At 51.8% G+C, this 20,039-nt stretch overlaps 1 protein-coding gene across 2 annotated transcripts in view; it reads right to left on the bottom strand.

Annotated features, from left to right (window-relative positions):
• DNAJA3 (DnaJ heat shock protein family (Hsp40) member A3) overlaps nt 128–20,039 on the bottom strand; it is a 35,909-nt gene continuing 15,997 nt past the window's right edge. Inside the window, exons 6-12 of one of the 2 annotated variants that reach the window (XM_003354627.4) lie at nt 12,195–12,342; nt 11,251–11,315; nt 9,260–9,388; nt 8,758–8,873; nt 6,933–7,030; nt 1,854–1,970; nt 128–1,296 (exon numbers count right to left, since the gene is read on the bottom strand). In XM_003354627.4, coding sequence (XP_003354675.1) covers nt 1,867–1,970; nt 6,933–7,030; nt 8,758–8,873; nt 9,260–9,388; nt 11,251–11,315; nt 12,195–12,342 — 660 coding nt within the window. In that variant the 3' untranslated portion in view covers nt 128–1,296; nt 1,854–1,866. The remainder of the gene's footprint in view (nt 1,297–1,853; nt 1,971–6,932; nt 7,031–8,757; nt 8,874–9,259; nt 9,389–11,250; nt 11,316–12,194; nt 12,343–20,039) is intronic. The other variant, XM_003354626.4, reaches the window with a different exon arrangement.

A 20,039-nucleotide genomic window follows, 5' to 3' on the forward strand; every position in this document is an offset into this window, starting at 1 on the left:
TGGGGGCCCTGACCCCCAGGACTGGACGGCCGCCTCTGGTCTCCCCCCGGGGAGGCCAGCCTATAACCCCCTGCTGGGCCACCGGCAGAAAGCGGTCGGAACACTTTCAAAGAAGATATGACCAGACTTTAGGTTTTAAATATATTTCTGCAATAGATAATCTTATTTACATTGATACAGAATCATTTTACATTCTTAGATTAGATGCTAGTAGATGCTTTATTGTAGTAAATTATGAAGGAAAACAAGAAGGAAGCTATCCAGACTGGCTCTCCAGTAACCTGTCTCAGCACAGCGGGGTGTCTGGAAACACAATGGGACCCACCCTGCCTACAGGCAGAGGCTGGGGAGCAGGGTCGCTCTGGCTGGAGGGCTGCTGCTTTCCTTTTCTGAACGAACATTTATAAAGGAAAAGACTATGATTCTTAGCACTGAATAATTTAAACACACTTCTGAAAACAGAGGTCAATAGTGTGAGGGGGGAGACCCAGGCCCCGGCAGGCAGCGGGCAGGGCTTGGAGCAAAGGCCGTTAGTCGGCCCCCGGCCACGGCCGCCTGTGGTCCAGCAGAGGGGCCGGAGCGCTGCTCACGCCCGGCTTAGAACAGACCTCAACGTCAGGGGCAAGCGGCCTGACAGGGATCCAGGGATCGCGGCCCACGTGGTCAAGAGGGCCATAGCCAGGGACCCTCTTCATCCATGTCACTCGGGCCCCCAAGGCCCCCAGGTTCCGGCCACTTGGTACCTTTGGGAATCAAAACAGACTCCAAGAAGGGCCAGGGGACACCCCTGCTGAGGGGGGACGACACCAGCGGGGCGTGCAGGCCCCAGGTTCCTGGAAAAGACACCTGATCAGGAAAGACTCACTCTGGAACCTCCCGGAGCTTTGCTGAGAGAGAAATCAATCACTTCACAAGTCAGTGCAGCTTAAGGCTTCGTTTTTAAGCTGTAAGCATGGCCTTTAATTCGTTAACTAAGATCTCCACCACATTCGATTCAATGAGAGTCTTAGCTCTGCAAGGAGGGTCCAGCTGTCCGACTCTGCCTGAGCCAGGCAAGGCCATGTGTACCTACCCGTGGACAGGAAACCACCGGCCCTTAGGCACGCAGTGCCGACTGCCCAGGGGCCGTCCACAGGGCCTTCCGTGGAGACGTGAGTTGTCACATGGTTTGGCTGTTGCCAGGCTGTCCGGAGGCCTCTGCAGGCGGGCCCCGTGCTGCTGTGTGGGATCCTCCGAGGTGCCCTGGCCACGAGGAGGGGCTGCTGCCTGTGGCCTAGTTTCCAGTGGACCGTTTTCCTGAGCCAAGACACAAGCAGTTACGTTTCACTGGCATGGCAGGAAGAAGGTGCCTGTTGGTGAGCGTCCGTCACCCCTGGGAAGGAGCTGCGCCAGGAGCCCCGGCCCCAGGGACCCGCACAAGGAAGAGCGAGTCCCGAGACACCACAGGCAGTGCCCCTCACCTCCCACCCCACCCCGCTGAGCGCCCCGGGCCTCCCAGGCAGGACAGGACACTACAGCCCAGGCGGGGTGCGGCGGCCGGAGTCCTAGGCCCCGCTCTGCTGCGATTTGCCCTGTGTGACCGAGGGACACCCAGTTCCCAGCACTGCGGGATGTACGGCCCCTGGAGGTGGCTGGGAAGCGGCCCCCGCAGAGGCCAGCGCGGTGGTGTGGTTCGGGCCTGCGCTACCAGCTGACTCCCAGGGCTGGGAGGCAGGCTCTGAGGGAGCAGACACCCCAGGCCTGAGACAGCACCTCCTCCACTCTGGGGACGGGGGGACAGTGCTGGTTAAAGTGGGGGAAACGGGTTAGTCCACAGAGAGAATCGAGGGGAGGAGCCTCGGGGATTGTCCTACCTCGGCTGGGATATCAGGAGGTAAACATTTTCTTAAGTTTGGAAAGGAATCCCTCCTTGTCCTCCCCAGCCTGGGGCCTAGCCTTGCCTCCTGCGGAGCTATCCATGGTGCTGCCACCTGGGCACAAACAGCAGAGAGAACTGGGGTCAAGGGCGCACACTGCCACGCATCCCATCCCAGCCCCGCTGGCCACCCTGCAAGGAGACCGGGCCTTGCCCAGGTCGGCAGGGGTCGCCTGGCCTGTCAGAGACCTAGCCCTCCAGTGCATCCCGATGGTTCAAGCTACTGGCCCTCGCAAGGGACAAGAGCAGAAAGGGACAACCGTCTGTCTATCTCGGGAGGCCTAACAGAAACAGAGCCCCGGGCCCCATGCCTTCCAGGCCACACACACCCACATTAGCACTCTCAATCCTTCGCAGAACCTTACAGGTGAATTCCACAGATGGGAAAACCAAAACAGAGGCACCAAGGGGCGAGGTGGCGTGCCGGTCACAGAGCCGCTAAGTGGCCAGGAGGCCTGGGTTCAGACCCCAGCATAGGACACCAGAGCCCAGGCTCTCACCCACTGGCTCAGAGAAGGCAAAGAATACACCCAAGACCAACCAACCAGCTTCCACACCCCGTCTGTGCACACAAACTGTCTCTAGGATCCAGGACACGTGCACTTCTCACGTGTGACAATTGCAGCTGAGGCCCCAGTGTGTCACAAGCAGGCATCTAACCCACATGCTACAGATAAAGGGAAGATGCTCTGAGGCGTCCAGAGGATCCACTGAGAGCAACTCATGGCACAAATGCATCCTTTTTTTTTTTTTTTTTGGCTTTTTAAGGCTGAAGGTGCAGCATATGGAGGTTCCCAGGCTAGGGGTCAAATCGGAGCTGCAGCTGCCGGCCTCCACCACAGCAACACCAGATCCAAGCTGCCTCTGTGACCTACACCACAGCTCATGGCAACATCAGATCCTGAACCAACTGAGCAAGGCCAGGGATTGAACCCATGTCCCCATGGATACTAGTTGGATTGTTTCCGCTGTGCCACAACAGGAACTCCCCAAATGCATCATTTTAAAGGCCCACCAACCACGAGGCTGGACTAGACTGTGCTCAGTATGTCTGGCGAGCTCTCCCAGCTCAGAAATGTCCTCAGAGACAGCAGTGGCTAAGAGAGGTCTGAGCGGTCACAAAAGCCTGGGTGGCCAGGAGACCCCAATGTCCAGGACTCCCCAGGTGAGGCCCCAAGTGCTTTACCCAGTGATCTCATTTAATCACATGAGAGCCTTGTGAAGTAGAAGCTACTCTGCTCCCCAACTTACAGATGAGGAAACTGAGGCTCAGAGAAGAGAAGAAACCTGCCTGAGGCTACACTAAAAACTGCAGAGCTGGGACCTGGATCATCTGAGAGCAGAACCAAGCTCTTCATTACTCATCACGACGGGGACAGAAACCCTCAGGGACCGTCATCGCCCTCCTCCCCCCGACACTGCTGTCCCCGTCACCTCGGGGGCAGGAAGCAGTTATGCCCCGGGGCCACAACCTGGGAGAGCCAGAGTAGGCACCTAGTTAGCAGGTTAATGACTCACAGCAAAACACAGACAGGCCTGGAGACGGACACCGGCTTAGCGCCCTCTCTCTGCATGAAACTCGGGCTCCCTCAGGAGCCAGGCCTACTGACAGCCACGTCAAAGAACTTCAGCACTGAATTTAAGATCCTGAACCTAAAGTCAGGGATAACCTGGGAGCCTCTCTCTGCCTGTGGATGACAAGGTCAACCCCAACATGGCATCTCTGGCAGGGAGGAGGGACACAGGACGTCCCGGGCACACGGCTGCCTGCTGGTCTCGCTGCAGGACACATGCACGAGTGCCTTCTTTCCGAAGTGAAGGCGGCTGGTACAGCATTCGCGCCCCTGCGGTCAACAGGGAGGTCCCACCAGCCACACGGGCGGGTGTTTCCAGTCTGCACCTCCAGGAGGTGATCGCGGCAGGGTGGCCATGCAGCCCACTGCAGACGGACCCGGGCCAGGACTGCTCTCTCAACCAGACCCGGCTTTCCCACGCAGGGGTCACGGCTCCCTCCCTCAGAGAGAAAACGAATACAAGTAAACCCAGCCGGCGGGCGCTGTGCCCATGCAGGGGGTTCAGAGAGGACTGTCCGGTTTACCACAAGCGGGGCCTCCCAGGGAGGAGTTTGGGATGGCTGCTCACCACGGCACGTGGACGTTCCCGGGCCAAGGCTCAAACCCGCACCATAGCAGTCACCCAAGCCGCTGCAGTGACAACGCTGGATCCTTAACCTGCTGCACCTGGGCCAAAGGGAACACCTGGGCCAAAATACCTCCTCCAGTTACAAACTCCTCACGTAATAAGCAAGGCCTAGCTCTTATTTGGGGGTTCAGCGCTCGGCCGGTGCTGCGCCCCTACACTGTAAGTGGACGAGGGCCAGGACCGTCTCTCTGCGCATCACTTCTCAGCCCACGGCAAATGCTCAAGGACCATCTGTGTGAAGAATCCGAAGCCAGGAGGACTCCAGGAGGACTGGACCGGGCCCACAGGTGTAGGTGTGGGTCTCTACTCGCAGCCTGGCTCCCTGGGCCGTCTGCAGGCACAGACGGGGCCAGCAGCGCGCCTCTCGCTCTAAGGAAATGTCTCTCCCCTCATCCTCTTCTTGCCTCCGATCTGCCTCCACAAAGGGGATCCTCGATAGGGAATACTGTCAGCTGGTCCGAGAACGCACGAGGGAGATGCACACCCCAAGAGGCTCTGGATCAGGTTCCTACACTACAGCTCAACAGAAGGGCGGGGGCTGGTCCAGGAACTAATGATGAAACAATCAGCCACGCTGTCTCTAACCCAAAAGGTCACGTGGTAACCTCAGAGTGCCCAGTCCCCTGAGAGCACTAAGGGCCCCAAGCATCCTTCTGCTTCATAGACTGGGAACGAAGCCAGGGTCAGCCATTAAGGTTTTCAGCAGCTGCTTTAGCGAATGGAAATAAACAACATCAAACCCACTGAACACTTTAGGTCCGTTTCCTACGTGACTGAAACTACTCCAAATGCCCTCTTGGTACCCTTTCCCGGAATGAAAGCAAAGACACTCAGGAATGAATGTGTTCGTGCAGTGGCACTTAGAGGCTCTAAAGAAATGACACTGGGAGTTCCCTTGTGATGCAGCAGGTTAAGGATCTGGCGTTGCCACTGCAGGGGCCTGGGTCCCTGCTATGGCATGAGTTTGATCCACATGCCGCAGGTGCAGCCAAAAAAAAAAAAAAAAAAAAGGTGACACTGTAGCCCAAGAACCACTGACGACTGAATTCAGCTGCTTCCAGTACAACCAAGACTCAGGCTCTACTTAAATACAAGGGGGCCCACTCTCAGAGGAGCTGTCAGGAGCAGGGAATTACAAGCACTGGTGTGTTTTCACATGCAGACTCCAAAGGCACCCTTCACGGTGTGAACATGAGGCCCAACACATCCAGGCAGCAGGATGACAGATGATGCATCCTTCAAAGCCAATGCTAAGATTCTAAAATGCAATTTAAAAAATTCTGTCTGGGAGCCAAATTTCTCACTGGAATACAATCCTGAAATGCCAATGGAAGTGAATAGGAAAAAAACAACTTGGCCTACCGATTTCACTTTATAAACGACTTTTCAGAAATGTGTGCAATGCATATATTAAGGTTAAGACTCAGCAAAATTATGCCAACGGGAAATCTGAAAGCAAGATCTGGTCCAGTGTCCGGCACACAGGAGCCTCCCAATAAGTCCCGGCCAAGCAAGGGAGGGAGTGAGCTAAGAGAACAAGGAGCAGTGGAAGCCACGAGGGTTCTAACAACACCCGTAGGCTGACACTACAATAGGCCCCCAATCTAGGCTCTCGGAAAGGGGATCAAAACAACAACTGGTGACTCCAAGTTCCCAGCCTTCAAATATAGTGAAGGAGGCCGAGGTCCTGACCCGGGCTCAGCTTCAGCAGACCTCACTACCCCAGTGGGTGGGAAAGAGGGCCGAGCGCCGTCTGCAGAACAAACCTCACGTGCTACATTGAGTCATGTGGAACAACGATCCCCACTTCCGTTTAGTTCAAGAGATGTTAACGAGAAAATACAAGAAAAGTCTGTGAACCAAACCACTAAAATAAGTCGGCCACGGACAGGATTTGCGATGGCTACTTTTTCACAGAGAACTTGGCCCTCTGGACTTGACAGGAGCTTGGCCACGTCCATGCAAAGGAGGCGGCGGCTGCTGCTGCTGCTGCCACTGGAATGCACCCGTGCCCTGGAGCTGCAAGTCCAAGCTCTCCGCCCCTGGCTCCGGCCACCTGCTCTGAATGACTACACAACGAATCTAATACCATTCAAGTTCTGAGAGGGCGAGAGGCAAATCCAGGACACTGACAAAAACAAAATGATGCAACAAGGAGGCAACACGATGGGCAGCCCAAGCCAGTTCACCCCCAGCACAGCCCGTCCTGGCCCCAGCAGGAGGCCCCACCGTCAGAAGCAGCCATCCTATGGTGAGAACTCTGCTTTCAGGCATTTTGGTATCAAGTCAGTCTTATTTAACGGCTCTCCACAGAAGACGCATCATGTTTGAGCTCAGGGTAAGCAAGGTTCACAGCCCTCGGAATGCAGCGTCAGACTGCTGTGAACAGGCACATTTGGCATCACGTGACTACGTTTTTGTTTCTGTGTTTTTCCACCACTGTGGGAGCTGCTGTTTACAGAACACTCTGAAATCCTGGGGAAGCTTTCTGGGTTAGAAATGCACCAAGCCTTCCAATCCACCTCCTCCTTCAGCGCCTGCAAGATGCTCCCATGTAGGGATGTGCCCAAGGTCACAAGGCAAGTGGCAGAACCAAGGATAGAACTCAGGAGAGCTGCCCTCTGACGCACAGCTGCCACCTGGCAGGAAGCGCGTGGAACTCGCTAACCTGACCAGCGCGCCCAGGAGGGAGCGGCTGCCCTGCACGTTCCTAGCCCTCGGCCCCCTTTCCACCGCGCTCTCTGGAGGCTCCATAAAGATGCCTGAGTGGAGACCCCTCCGTGCTTCCCAGCCGCCCGCCCTCCAGCCGCCTCACCAGTGCTCGTGTTCGTGACGCCGTTCACCGTTCCCTCCACGTCGGTCTCGTCCTCGGCATAGCTCAGGATCAGGCTCTGCTGCCGGCTCGTCAGTCTCCTGTGGACCCAGCACAGTGTCTGAGTGTTTCCTCTGGGCTGCTCTTTAAGGCATGTGGACGCAGCATGGGGGAAACGTGGGACCCGAAACCCAGGCACAAGACACCCCTGAACTAAGAGCCCATGCTCTCAAAGCTTCCATAAGGTCAGCCTCCTAAACAGTCTAAAGATTTTTTTATTTTTGGGAGGGACCTCTTTTTTTTTTTTTTTTTTTTTGTCTTTTTAGGGCCGCACTCATGGCATATGGAGGTTCCCAGGCTAGGGGTCAAATTGGAGCTGTAGCCAACAGTCTAAACCACAGTCAACAGCAACAAAGGATCCAAGCCAGGTCTGCAACCTACACCACAGCTCACGGCAACACCAAATTCTTAACCCACTGAGTGAGGCCAAGGATTGAACCCGCGTCCTCATGAATGCTAGTTGGGTTTGTTCATTAACCACTGAGCCACGACAGGAACTCCTCTAAGTTTTTTTCAAACAACTGTCACTGTTGGAGCTCCTGTGTAGCTCAGCAGTTAAGGAACCCAACTAGGATCTATGAGGACGCCGATTTGATCACTGGCCTCGATCAGAGGGTTAAGGACCTGGCGTTGCCATGAGATGTGGTGTGGGTTGCACGCAGACCTGGCTTGGATGTGGCATTGCTGTGCTTCAGGCTGGTGGCTACAACTCCGATTCGACCCTTAGCCTGGGAACTTCATATGCCACGCATGGAGCCCTAAAAAAAATAATAAAAAAACTGCCACTGTGGCTATGCTAAATAGTTTACAGGCGCAACAGAAAGCTGTTAGAAATGTGTGTAGGAAATGATCCCATTAAAAAGGGTGCTGGAGGAGTTCCCATTGTGGGGCAGTGGAAACAAATCCAACTGGTATCCATGAGGACGTGGGTTCGATCCATGGCCTTGCTCAGTGGGTTAAGGAAGTGGCATTGCCATGAGCTGTGGTATATATCACGGATGCGGCTAAGATCTGGTGTTGCTGTGACTCTGGTGTAGGCCGGCAGCTACAGCTCGGATTTGACCCCTAGCCTGGAAACTTCCATATGCCATGGGTGCGGCCCTAAAAAGCAAAACAACAACAACAGAAAAAAGGGTGCCAGAAACCCGGTCCACCCAAGCAAGGTGGAAAGGCCCTGCTCTGGCTGCCCACAGCTCCCTGCTCAAGCTTTTCTCCCAGAGGACGCGGACATCACACGCAGATCTGGTTATAGATTCAGCTCTCTGAGAGTTCCCATCATGGCTCAGAGGAAACGGGTCTGACTAGCATCCAGGAGGTCACAGGTTCAACCCCAGGCCTTGCTCAGCGGGTTAAGGATCCAGTGTTGCCATGAGTTGTGGCTCGGATCCCAGATGAGGCTCGGATCCCATGTTGCTGTGGCTGTGGCGTAGGCCAGCCCTACGTGGGACCCTAGCGTGGGAACCTCCATATGCCATGGGTGTGACCCTAAAGAGCAAAAAAGAAAAAAAAAGATTTCTCTCTCTTACCAGAGGGTGAGCATCCTGACAGCAATAATAACACGATTAACAGCAGCAGCAACAGCTAAGCAGTCCTATGTTTAATCTTTCACTAACTCGATGAAGGTAAACTTTTTTATTATGTCCACTTTACAGAAGGGGCACTTGGGCGGGAGACACCGCTCGGCGGGTGGAAGGCCCTCGTCCGGCCCCACTCAGCGGGCAGAGCTGCAGAGAGCAGGCGGGCCTGGCGGCAGCGGAGAAACACTCACCTGGGAACTCGGATCTTGACGTGAATGTAGTGGTCGCCATAGCCATAGCTGTTGATCCGGGGGATGCCTTTCCCACTCAACCGAATCTTCTGGTCTGTCTGAATCCCAGCGGGGATCTAAAATCGAAAGGAACCCCTCGTTTCCCTTGGTCTCCAGTCACCCAAGTGGAAACACTGCATGACGCGAAGACCATCTTGGTCCCTCAAAAGAATCCATGCAGGCTTCTGAGCTCACCTGCCCACCCCTGGCTGAGCTGGGCTCCTGAGCAGAAGACTTGGAGGAGGGCGGGGGCCTCGGGAAGCTGAGCCCAGAGCGGCAGTGAGGAGAGCGAGACCTGGGAGTGGGCTGCGCCAACTGGGGCATGCCTCCTGCCTTGCCCAGACCTCGTCGCCCAGAACCCTGCAGAGTGGGGTGTTCACAGCTCCGGCACTTCTCGGCCACTTCCCGTTTCAGAGAAAGAAAAGCAATGACGCACAAGGGTGGCAAGGCCGTGCGCTCTTACCGTCACGTTGATTGTCTCGTACAGGCCCTGGGCCCTGGCCGTGCCCCCGAGAAGCGCCTGTGCTATGGAGATAAAGAGGTCGGAGTGGATGTCGGCGCCGTCCCTCCGGAACACGGGGCTTTTCTGCACCTGGGGCCAAGCACAGACACGTCCTTCTGGAGAGGGGACAAGGGCCGCGTCTCACAGCTGAGCGCAGCATCAGGGGAGAGAAGGTGCTTTCGGCCAAGGGGCCACCACCCCGGGCTCCGGGAGCCACAGCTGAGAGCTCCCTTTACTGCATACAAGACTGTGGGTCTCAGATCAAGCCATTCAATTTTCAAGGGAAGAAAGTAAAATTGGCTTTTGAACACTAAGAATTGAAATCTGGAGTTCCCGTCGTGGCGCAGTGGTTAACGAATCCGACTAGGAACCATGAGGTTGCGGGTTCGGTCCCTGCCCTTGCTCAGTGGGTTAACGATCCGGCGTTGCCGTGAGCTGTGGTGTAGGTTGCAGACGCGGCTCGGATCCCGTGTTGCTGTGGCTCTGGCGTAGACCGGTGGCTACAGCTCCGATTCAACCCCTGGCCTGGGAACCTCCATATGCCGCGGGAGCGGCCCAAGAAATAGCAACAACAACAACAAAAGACAAAGACAAAAAAAAAAAAGAATTGAAATCTTACTTGATTGGAAAGTATGAGGAGACACAGACCAATACAGTCTGTGACAGCAGAAAATGCTTTACTTTCCAAATGGTCATTTTCCACAAACGACCCTCGAGTCAGACTGGCACCCCTGGAGGGATTCTGATTTTATAAGCACTATTAGTTGGGTCTCAAAGGCATTCTTTGCCTTCAGTGGGGTCTTTCCCTTTTTTTTTCTATTATCAGCTGGGAACAATCTGAGTTCTCTACCAGGCCTTCCTAACAGATGGGCTTCCAGCCTGTTGCCTCTGTCCTTGCTGGCTCAGTCTGCAAGACTCATCCTTTACAGCAGTTTCTGGTTTTGCTTTATTTAGTTATTTATCTTGGCCACATCTTCAGCATGTGAAAGTCCCCAGGCCCGGGATCGAATCTGCACCCACAAGTGAGGTAACACTGGAGCCTTAACCTGCTGCATCACAAGGGAACATGGGTGTCCTTGTTTTAAATCATGAAATACTCCACATACATGTAAACCAGCAAAGTAAATAAAATAACCCATGTGGCATACCCACAACCTGGCTTAGGTAACAGAACAGGAGACGTCTCCTCGCCTTTGGATCATCCCTCCAGAGTGATGCCTCGCAGAATTTAGGATTTCTCATCCTACAAGCATCTTTTTGCTCCCTCCACATATTTACATGCCCCTGAACAACACACCCCACTCCCCGTGGTCTAAAACGCTCCCCGGGGGACCGCCTTCCCTGCGCCTCCTGCAACCTGCGCTCTCCCTCGGCTGGAACCAAGAAGCCCCAGGGTGTCTCACTGACGCACGCAGCTCAGTGCCCTGTCCCCACAGTGCAGCACCCGCCTCATCCTCTTCCCCAAGGACAGCAGGCTGGCGTTGGCGTCCTGCCACCATGAGCGAGGCTGTCACGCACCCTGCCTCTGTCTGACACGCCTCCAGGTGCTGCACCTGCGGGGCTGTTGGGCACCCAGCAGGTGGAATCGCCACACAAGGGGCCGCCTCCCCAGATGTTTCCCTCCCCTCAGAAAACCAGGTTTGCCCTGCATGTCGTATGTGGGACGGTAGCTTTGGCACACGTGTCTACGAGCAATGTGATACATAAAGGAAAACACAGAACATGTCTTTTTTATCAGTCTTATGTTTCCAGCCTATAAACGACCTTGAAGAAACCCTGTTCTCGGCACAAAGCTTGACGAGACCCATGTGTAACCATCCTGCCAGGCTGGCCACCGCTCGCCTGGCAAAGAGATGGCAGGACGTGCTGGGTGAGGCTGCATGAGAAGCCCTGGCCGTGTCCTCTCCAGGAGCACAAGGGCCCGACAGAAGCTGTGCCAGCAGAGCACCTACCCTGAATGTGATGAAAATTTCTCTTTTTCCTACAGGCATCCTCACAGTCTGGCCATCCTCGACTCCTACAAATCAAAACAAAAGCGGTTATGAGGGGACCCCTCAAGGTACCGTCTATGTTGGATCCACGCACCCCACTGACTTCCTTACTAATTCCTGTTTCTTGTTAACAAGGAACAACATGATTATCCAGCATGGCGACAGGTGTAACTTCTCAAAGGTGCAACATACACTAACTGACAATCAATCAAAACCACTCCTCTTCGCTTAGCTCTACTGCCAGGTCCACGCAGTAGCTCAGTGAGTTTAGAGTCTAGTAGGGGAGACGCCAGTTGCCGGACAACACTAAGAAACGTATCACTATCAACAGGGACATGTGCTCCAAAGGGCAAGACCACCCCTCCAGACTGAGGGACTCCTAAGGAACAGACAGGGCTCCAGAAGGCTTCCCCAGGGAGGTGACACTTGGGCTGGGAGCTGCAGGAGAACAGAGTAAACCCGCCGAAAGGGAGGTGGACAGGAGGGACCAGCAGGGGCCAAAAGATGAGGCCATTTCTTGGCCTCCGAGTGGCCACAGGGGTTTCAACAGGATGAGCGCCTCGATCAGACCACCCTGTGGAAAGACACCCCCCCCCTCCCCCGGGAACGAGAGGCAGCTGGGGGAGCAGCCACGGGCTAGCTCTGAGGGCAGGAGGCCAGGAGCCAGGGCTGGAGGCTGGGCCGTGAGACGGGAGGTGGAGATGGAGGAGCTCCTTCCTGCAGAGCAGAGCGGGCACGGCAGGTCCCATCTCCCCACGGGATGCCCGAGGGCAGGTCTTAAGGATGACTTGGGCAAGGAGGCAAACGCAGGAAGACCGCAGGTCCTCCTCCAGTTCGGGCTCCAGACTCCAAGACATGGTGGCCTCGGCTGCCAGCCCCTGTGCATGGGGGAGCCCCAGACCTACCGGCAGGCACAGGGATCATCACTTTCTTTTTCTGCTTGGCTTGTCCTGTGCCCCTGCACACCACGCAGGGGGATGTGATGATGGAGCCGCGGCCCCCGCACCTCCGACACGTGGAGCGCATCACAAAAGGGCCCGTGTTTATGGTTTCCTGATGAGAAGAAGAAGACACGACACCAGTAAACCCTGACAGCTGAGGTCCTGGGACCACAGTGTGCACGAGAGAAACACTTCATTCAAGACTCACGATCTGTGAGCACTGGCACTAAAACATACTGCCTGAGGGAGGTCCCTTGTGCCGCAGCGGGTTAAGGATCTGGCACTGTCACTGCAGCGGCTCAGGTCGCCGCTGCAGCGCAGGTTCAATCCTTGGCCTGGGAACTTTCACATGCCATGGCAAAGCCAAACAAACAAACATACCGCCTGAAGACACAGGCACAGGGGCCCAAACTGCTAAGCTGCCCTAGAATTCCAACCTACAAAGCTGATTACATGAGACTGTAGATGAGAGGCTGCCTCCCTAGAGAAGTTCCTGAAACCAGGGGGAAGTATGCTGAGAGAAAGCAACACTGTTCTCCTCACCCCCCCTTACAAAAGCGAGGAGTGAAAGAAGAGAGTGACGGGTGGGTGCACACCCCACCCAGAGCCGCCCCTGCCCATTCTAAGGGAGGGGCTGCAGCAGCCTGTCCCCGGGGGAACAACTACCCCCCAGGGCCCCACACCGTCCCCACTCCGATCACAGGTACCCCAGAAGCAAGGAGGCACTGGTGCTGCTCATGCTCCTCCCCTGGGGGGGGTATTCTTCCCCATCCGGGAGCCTCCCTGCACCCCAGTGTGGGGGCCAGGGGACAGGATGGGAGTTACAATTTGTGGCCACTCCCACCAGCTCCTCACTGGGCACTGGAAATGGGTTACCTTTTTATTTAACCTAACATCATTAGTTTTTTTCTGGGGGGGAGGGGTAAATTATCAGGTATGTTGTAGCAAATTGAAGGCTAGAGAAATAAATAAGAAAATTACTATCTCCACACCCTGACTCCCAAGGTAACTGTCTCTTAGTAGCTCAGTCTGAGGTGTTCTTCCCACAACTCACCCATGCTCCCTCTCCATAAAAAAGTTTTTAAGTGAAAATTTTGTAGTAAGAGTATATTTCCATTTATTTTTGTTCCAATGCTGCAGAAAAAAATCTCTGCACATAGATCCTTCTGTCCTGATGTCTTTACTTTCTGAACAACAGATCCCAAGGGTGAACTTGCTGGAACAAATAATTATTAAATGAAAAACTGTATGTGTTAGGAGTTCCCCCTGGGGCGGCAAGTGCAAGTTCCCTGGCCCAGAGCAGTGGGTTAAAGGATCCAGCATCACCGCAGATGTGCTTGGATTCAGTCCCACAGGTATGGCCATAAGAAATTTTTTTAAATTATGTGTTAGTCATTTGAAAAGGTGCTGCGTGTGCATGGCACAAAACTCTGAAGTAAAAATGGAGGTAGGGTGAAAAGTTAAGCATTTGCCTCACCCTAACCACTCCAAGAGCCCTACTTTTACCCACAGTTTCAAGCCATCCATGTGTCACCCTTAGTTTTCAAAAGGCCTGGGTAGCATACTGGGCACATGTTCCTACAGCCTTGCTTTTTTATTTATTTTTTTTTAAAGGCCACACCCACGGCACATGGGCACCCGCAGCAGATGGAAGTTCCCAGGCTAGGGTGGAACAGGAGCCAAAGCTGCCAGGGTACACTGCAGCCACAGCAACGTCAGATACAAGCCACGTCTGTGACCTACACCACAGCTCGTGACAAGACCAGATCCTAAACCCACTGAGCGAGGCCAGGAGCAAACCTGCATCCTCATGGATACTACTTGGGTTCATCACTGCTGAGCCGCAACAGGAACTCCAGCTTCTGCTATTTTGAGGGTGTATTTTTTTTTTTTTAAGAACAAAAACACTTGGGCTTTTATTAAGAATATTTTCATGTGATGAATAGGTTCATATGCATTATAGATAATTTAGAAAACATGGTAAGCTACAAAGAAGAAAGTCCCTAATGATCCATAGCTTCAATATTCAGACCATCACTCTTAAGATTTTGATACACAGGTTTCCCCCACACACACACCCCCGCTACCCTCTAGTGCAGCCTTCCTATGACACCCTTTGTAAGCCAAGTGGCACAGAGTGACCAAGCCATTGTCAGAGGACACGTCTTGCTAACGGACATGAGAATAAATCGAGGTAAAGCGTAGGTCCTCGTCAGCAGAGCTCAAAGCTACAGTGGTCTGATGCCGAGATACTGAGTGTGGGTCCCCAGGGAGGAAGCTTGGTGGTGCCACTCTTGCTGCCCGGGGTGTGTGCTGCCTCTGTAACGGTTCCTGCAAAACCCAGGCGCAACTCTGTTTTTACTTTTCGCCTTTTTCCATAAAAGCAAAAATCCTCTTTGCATTTCTTTTGGTCAACAAATACAGGTACTAAGGCAGGTCTTTCACGCTTTTGCTCTGTTGAGAGCATTCCTCGTCAGTGGAGTTTTGAGTCCACTCGCTCCTGGGGTCACTGAGCCTCCCGTCCTTTACTGTTACACACAGGCTCCAAGGGACGCCCTGTGCGTGTGCCACTCTCCAAGTGTGATCTGCAGGCTACATCCCCACAGAGAGGGGCACACATAAAGCTCAACAGCTATTGGAGTTCCCATCGCGGCTCAGTGGTTAACGAATCCGACTAGGATCCATGAGGTTGTGGGTTCGGTCCCTGGCCTTGCTCAGTGGGTTGAGGATCCCGAATTGCTGTGAGCTGTGGTGTGGGTTGCAGACTCAACTCGGATCCCACATTGCTGTGGCTTTGGCACAGGCCAGCGGCTACAGCTCCGATTCGCCCCCTAGCCTGGGAACCTCCGTATGCCACAGGTGCGACCCTAAAAAAGACAAAAAGACAAAAAAACAAAAAACCAAAAAACAACTACTCTCCCACTGCCACCATGGGCGCACGAAGGCCAGGTCCGGAGGCCTGTGCCCAGGGACTGAAGCGGCTCTGCAGTGCGCGCCCACGCGCTGGAGGGGGAGCCTCACCATCGCCGCCTGCACCTTCCCTTGACTGCCGGCCAGGATCGTCTGCTGGCCACTTGCATTTCCTCTTCTCACATTGACCTGTTTCTCTCATAAGCTGTTTGTTAGTCTTTTTCTCACTATTCTGAAGGAACCCTTTACAAACTAGGAATACTAATCCTTTAGCAAGTGCGTTGAAAATAATTTTTCCAATCTCAGGCATTACATTTTGAGAGAAATACATTTCAACTTTACAACGTCATCTTAGCGTTCCCCTAAGAAATGTGAAAAAAGAAAATCACAACAATTCATGGGCCTTGGAGAAAGAACCTTAGAAGTGAGAGGAACTTGGGATCAATAAAGTATCTATAACAAGGGGCTGCAACTTGGCTCACAAAATTGTAGCCACAGGAAGCCTCATCGTCTCCAAGAGCGCCCTCTGGAGGAACACAAGCACAACTTCACTTTCTCAGACTAACTGCAAGCAGTCCTTTCATCAGGAGTATTTACAGGGAACACGAGCACACCCATCAGAGGACTATTATTCAGCCATCAAAAAGAATATTTAAAAAATATTCAAAGACATGGAGCTCCTGCTGTGACGTAGTGGGTTAAAGATGTGGTGTAGTCTCTGTAGCAGCTCCAGTTGCTGCTGAGGCATTGGTCTGATCCCCAGCCCTGCACAGTGGTTAAGGATCTGGCACTGCCACAGCTGTGGCACAGGTCACGGTTTCAGCTCCGGATTCAATCCCTGGTCCAGGAACTTCCATATGCCACAAATGTGGGGAGGGGAAAAAAAAATCAAAGATGTGGGAAAATGCTTTCATTATAATAAATTAAAAAGAAGAAAATTGCACATATGATTCTCAACTGTTGAAAATTATATACAAATAGGCAAAAACATATTCGAAGTCAAAAGGCAAATAAAACTGAAATCACTGGCAAAGGACTAATGCAATGAATTTATAAAGGGCTTCCACAAATAAAAAGACGAATTACTCAACAGATAGGATAGAATAGATGCAAAATAAAACAATGGCTCTCAAATGTTAGATGTCACATCACATGTGATACCTGCACATTCAAAAAATGAACATGAGAAATGACAATATTCAAAGGTATTCATTGTCCGTCTATAATAGGAAAAGACGAGAACTTCCTAGGCATCCAGCAACAGGGGCCTGGCTAAACAGTGACATGTCTGCCTGAAGGAATATCGTGGCCATAAAAAAACTGAGGCAGGAGTTCCCGTCGTGGCGCAGTGGTTAACGAATCCGACTAGGAACCATGAGGTTGCGGGTTCAGTCCCTGCCCTTGCTCAGTGGGTTAAGGATCCGGTGTTGCCGTGAGCTGTGGTGTAGGTTGCAGACGCGGCTCGGATCCCACGTTGCTGTGGCTCTGGTGTAGGCCGGTGGCTACAGCTCTGATTAGACCCCTAGCCTGGGAACCTCCATATGCCCCGGGAGCAGCCCAAGAAATAGCAAAAAGCCAAAAAAAAAAAAAAAAAAAAAAAAAAACTGAGGCAGCTATGTAGGCAGAGTATGTCCTAAACACACTGAGAAGAAGAAACAAAACAAAACACCAAGGTACAAACAGTGCTGGCAGCTGTATTCTACCTTCGGTATGAAAAAAGGCACACACACACAGGCTCGCATCTAAGAGGAATAAAGGACGCTTCTGGGCAGCGGAACTCAATGACTAAAAGTCAAGATGAGAGGAGACTCATCTTACGCAGCTTTCAATTTGCATCCACTGAACTTTCAATGATTTGCATTATACGACCTATTCAAAAACTAGCCAACATAAACCAAAAATGTCATTTCTCATCAACAATTGGCAGGAAACACACCAAAATACTCACAGTGGTGGGACTGTCAAGGACTTTTTTTCTCCTTTTCTTACGTTTTTCTGCACTCGAAGACGACTTCTATGCCCTCCATAAATACACGTACTAGGAACAATAATTTGATTTTTTTTCTGCTTTTTTTTTGTGGAGGGCTGCATCTGCAACATATGGAAGTTCCCAGGCTAGGGGTCAAATCAGAGCTACAGCTGCCAGCCTACACCAAAGCCAGAGCAACACGGGATCCAAGCTGCGTCTGTGCCCTACACCACAGCTCATGGTAAAGCCAGATTGCTAACCCACTGAGCGAGGCCAGGGATCAAACCTCCACCCTCACGGATACTAGTCAGATTCACTTCCACTGACCCATGATGGGAACTCCAATAATCCGATTTTAAAGGCAAATAGTGGGAGGAAGGAAGGATTGACGTTTGTGACCAGCAGACGCAAACAATTATACATAGGACGGATAAACAAGAAGATCCTACTGTAGAGCACAGGGAACCATATTCAGTATCCTGTGATAAACCACAACAGAAATGAATATGAAAGACAAAATATATTTGTATAACTGAGTCACTTTGCTGTACAGCAGAAATTAACACAACACTGTAAATCAACTAACGAGAAGCTGGTTCTTTGTAAAGATCAACAAAATTGATAAACCCTTAGCCAGACTTATCAAGCAAAAAAGAGAGAGGACTCAAATCAATAAAATTAGAAATGAAAAAGGAGAAGTAACAACGGACATCACAGAAATACAAAGGATCATAAGAGACTACTATATGCAACTACATGCCAATAAAACGGAAAACCTAGAAGAAATGGACAGATGCTTAGAAAAGTACAATCTTCCAAGACTAAACCAAGATGAAATAGAAAAGATGAATGGACCAATCACAAGAACTGAAATTGAAACTGTGATTAAAAAACTTCCAATAGGAGTTCCTGTAGTGGTGCAGTGGTTAACAGACCCAACTAGGAACCATGAGGTTGTGGGTTCGATCCCTGGCCTTGCTAAGTGGGTTAAGAATCTGGTGTTGCCGTGAGCTGTGGTGTAGGTTGCAGATGAGGCTTGGATCCTGCGTTGCTGTGGCTCTGGCGTAGGCTGGTGGCTACAGCTCCAATTCAACCCCTAGCCTGGGAACCTATATATGCCGTGGGAGCGGCCCAAGAAATGACAAAAAGACCAAAAAAAAAAAAAATTGCAGAGGAAGGGATACTTCCAAACTCATTCTATGAGGCCACCATCACCCTGATACCAAAACCAGACAAAGGTACCACAAAAAAAAGAAAACCACAGGCCAATTTCACTGATGAACATCGATACTAAATCCTCAACAAAATACTAGCAAACCGCATCCAACAATACATTAAAAGGATTGTACATCATGATCAAGGGGGATTTATCCCAGGGATGAAAGGGTTCTTCGATATCCACAAATCAATCAGTGTGATTGCACTGAAGATAATCAGGGCCAGATTTCTCCTTACTAGAAAACAGTTTTGGATATGGACAGGCAGAAGACTAGATACACCTTGTGGTGTTGAAGCAGAACTACCAGAACTAGCAGGTTGAACGCATGGTTTGTTGGATGCATGGTGGATGGATGGATGGGTGGCTGGACTGGCGTGTACTTATGTGTGTACATATCTATCATATGAACAACATGGGAAGACACACAGACATGGAACCAAATCTGCATGTGCACATGCACCTGTGCTTGCTCACACACACTTCTTCCTGGCTCAGTCGGCTGCAAGAACGCGGAAGCAGTGACATCCCAGGTGCAGCGAGCACACCTTGGTTTCTAAATCCCACTACGTTCCTAAAAGGAACCAGGACTCCTTGGAGAAATGGCTGGTTCCAGGGTTTGGCACGGAAAGTACAAGTCATCTAGAACATTCTGTTGTGACAGAAAGTAAGGAAGTACTAGAGTTCCCATTGTGGCTCAGCAGTAATGAACCTGACTAGCACCTATGAGGACACGGGTTTGAACCCTGGCCTCACTCGGCGGGTTAAGCATCCGGCATTGTGAGCTGCGGTGTAGGCCACAGATGAGGCTTGGATCCTATGTTTCTGTGGCTGTGGTATAGGCTGGCAGCTACAGCTCTGATTCAGCTCCTAGCCTGGGAACTTTCATATGTCCCAGGTGCAGCCCCAAAAAAGACAAAAAAAAGGAAGGAAGTGCTGAAAGAATGAGGGAACACATCAAAAGGGTAAAGGAGCCTGCCAGAGAGACTTCCACAGGCCAAGTCGGGGACAGTTTGAGCATCAAACCAAGTAATACTGGTGACAGCTCAGTGAATAAAATTAGAATCCATGAGTTTATACTGATATGAATGAATGAAAAAATGGAGAAGAGAAAGCTCCTCCTTTCAGTAGAATGTCAATTAAGAAACACAGAAGGGATGCTGAAATCAGAAAAATCACCATCATGCAATGGTCACAGTAGTAATGGGTTTCGGCAAGACCGATCAATAGATGCTCTAACTTTAAGTTTGATGAGGGCGTTCTCTAGGGGCTCAATGGGTTAAGGACCGGGCGTTATCACTGCTGTGGCTCTGGGTTCCATCCCTGGCCCCAGAACTTCTGCATGCTGCAGGCACAGCCAAAAAAAAAGTTTGATGAGGAACAGAATATTTATATAGTGACAAGGTACCTCACAGCTTCTTTATTAGTTTGAGAAGGAAAAATACTAACTTAACAGTGAAGAAACGTGGCAGGAACTACCATAACTGACTGGGATGAAATGTAACATCATCACTGACGGGACAAATGGATACTCGTGACTCCTGACATGATCCATGAAAATGGCACTACCTCTCTGTGGTGTTCCGGCCAAAAACGCCTGCTCTGGATCTTACCAGGAGAAAATATCAGATGACCCGAAAGAGAGACTTTTCTACAAAGCAGTCTGTAATCCTGAAAATGTCAGGGTCATAAAACAAAGACTGAGAAATCTTCC

The sequence above is a fragment of the Sus scrofa genome, chromosome 3 (assembly GCF_000003025.6).
Source record: "Sus scrofa isolate TJ Tabasco breed Duroc chromosome 3, Sscrofa11.1, whole genome shotgun sequence".
Lineage (NCBI taxonomy): Eukaryota > Metazoa > Chordata > Mammalia > Artiodactyla > Suidae > Sus > Sus scrofa.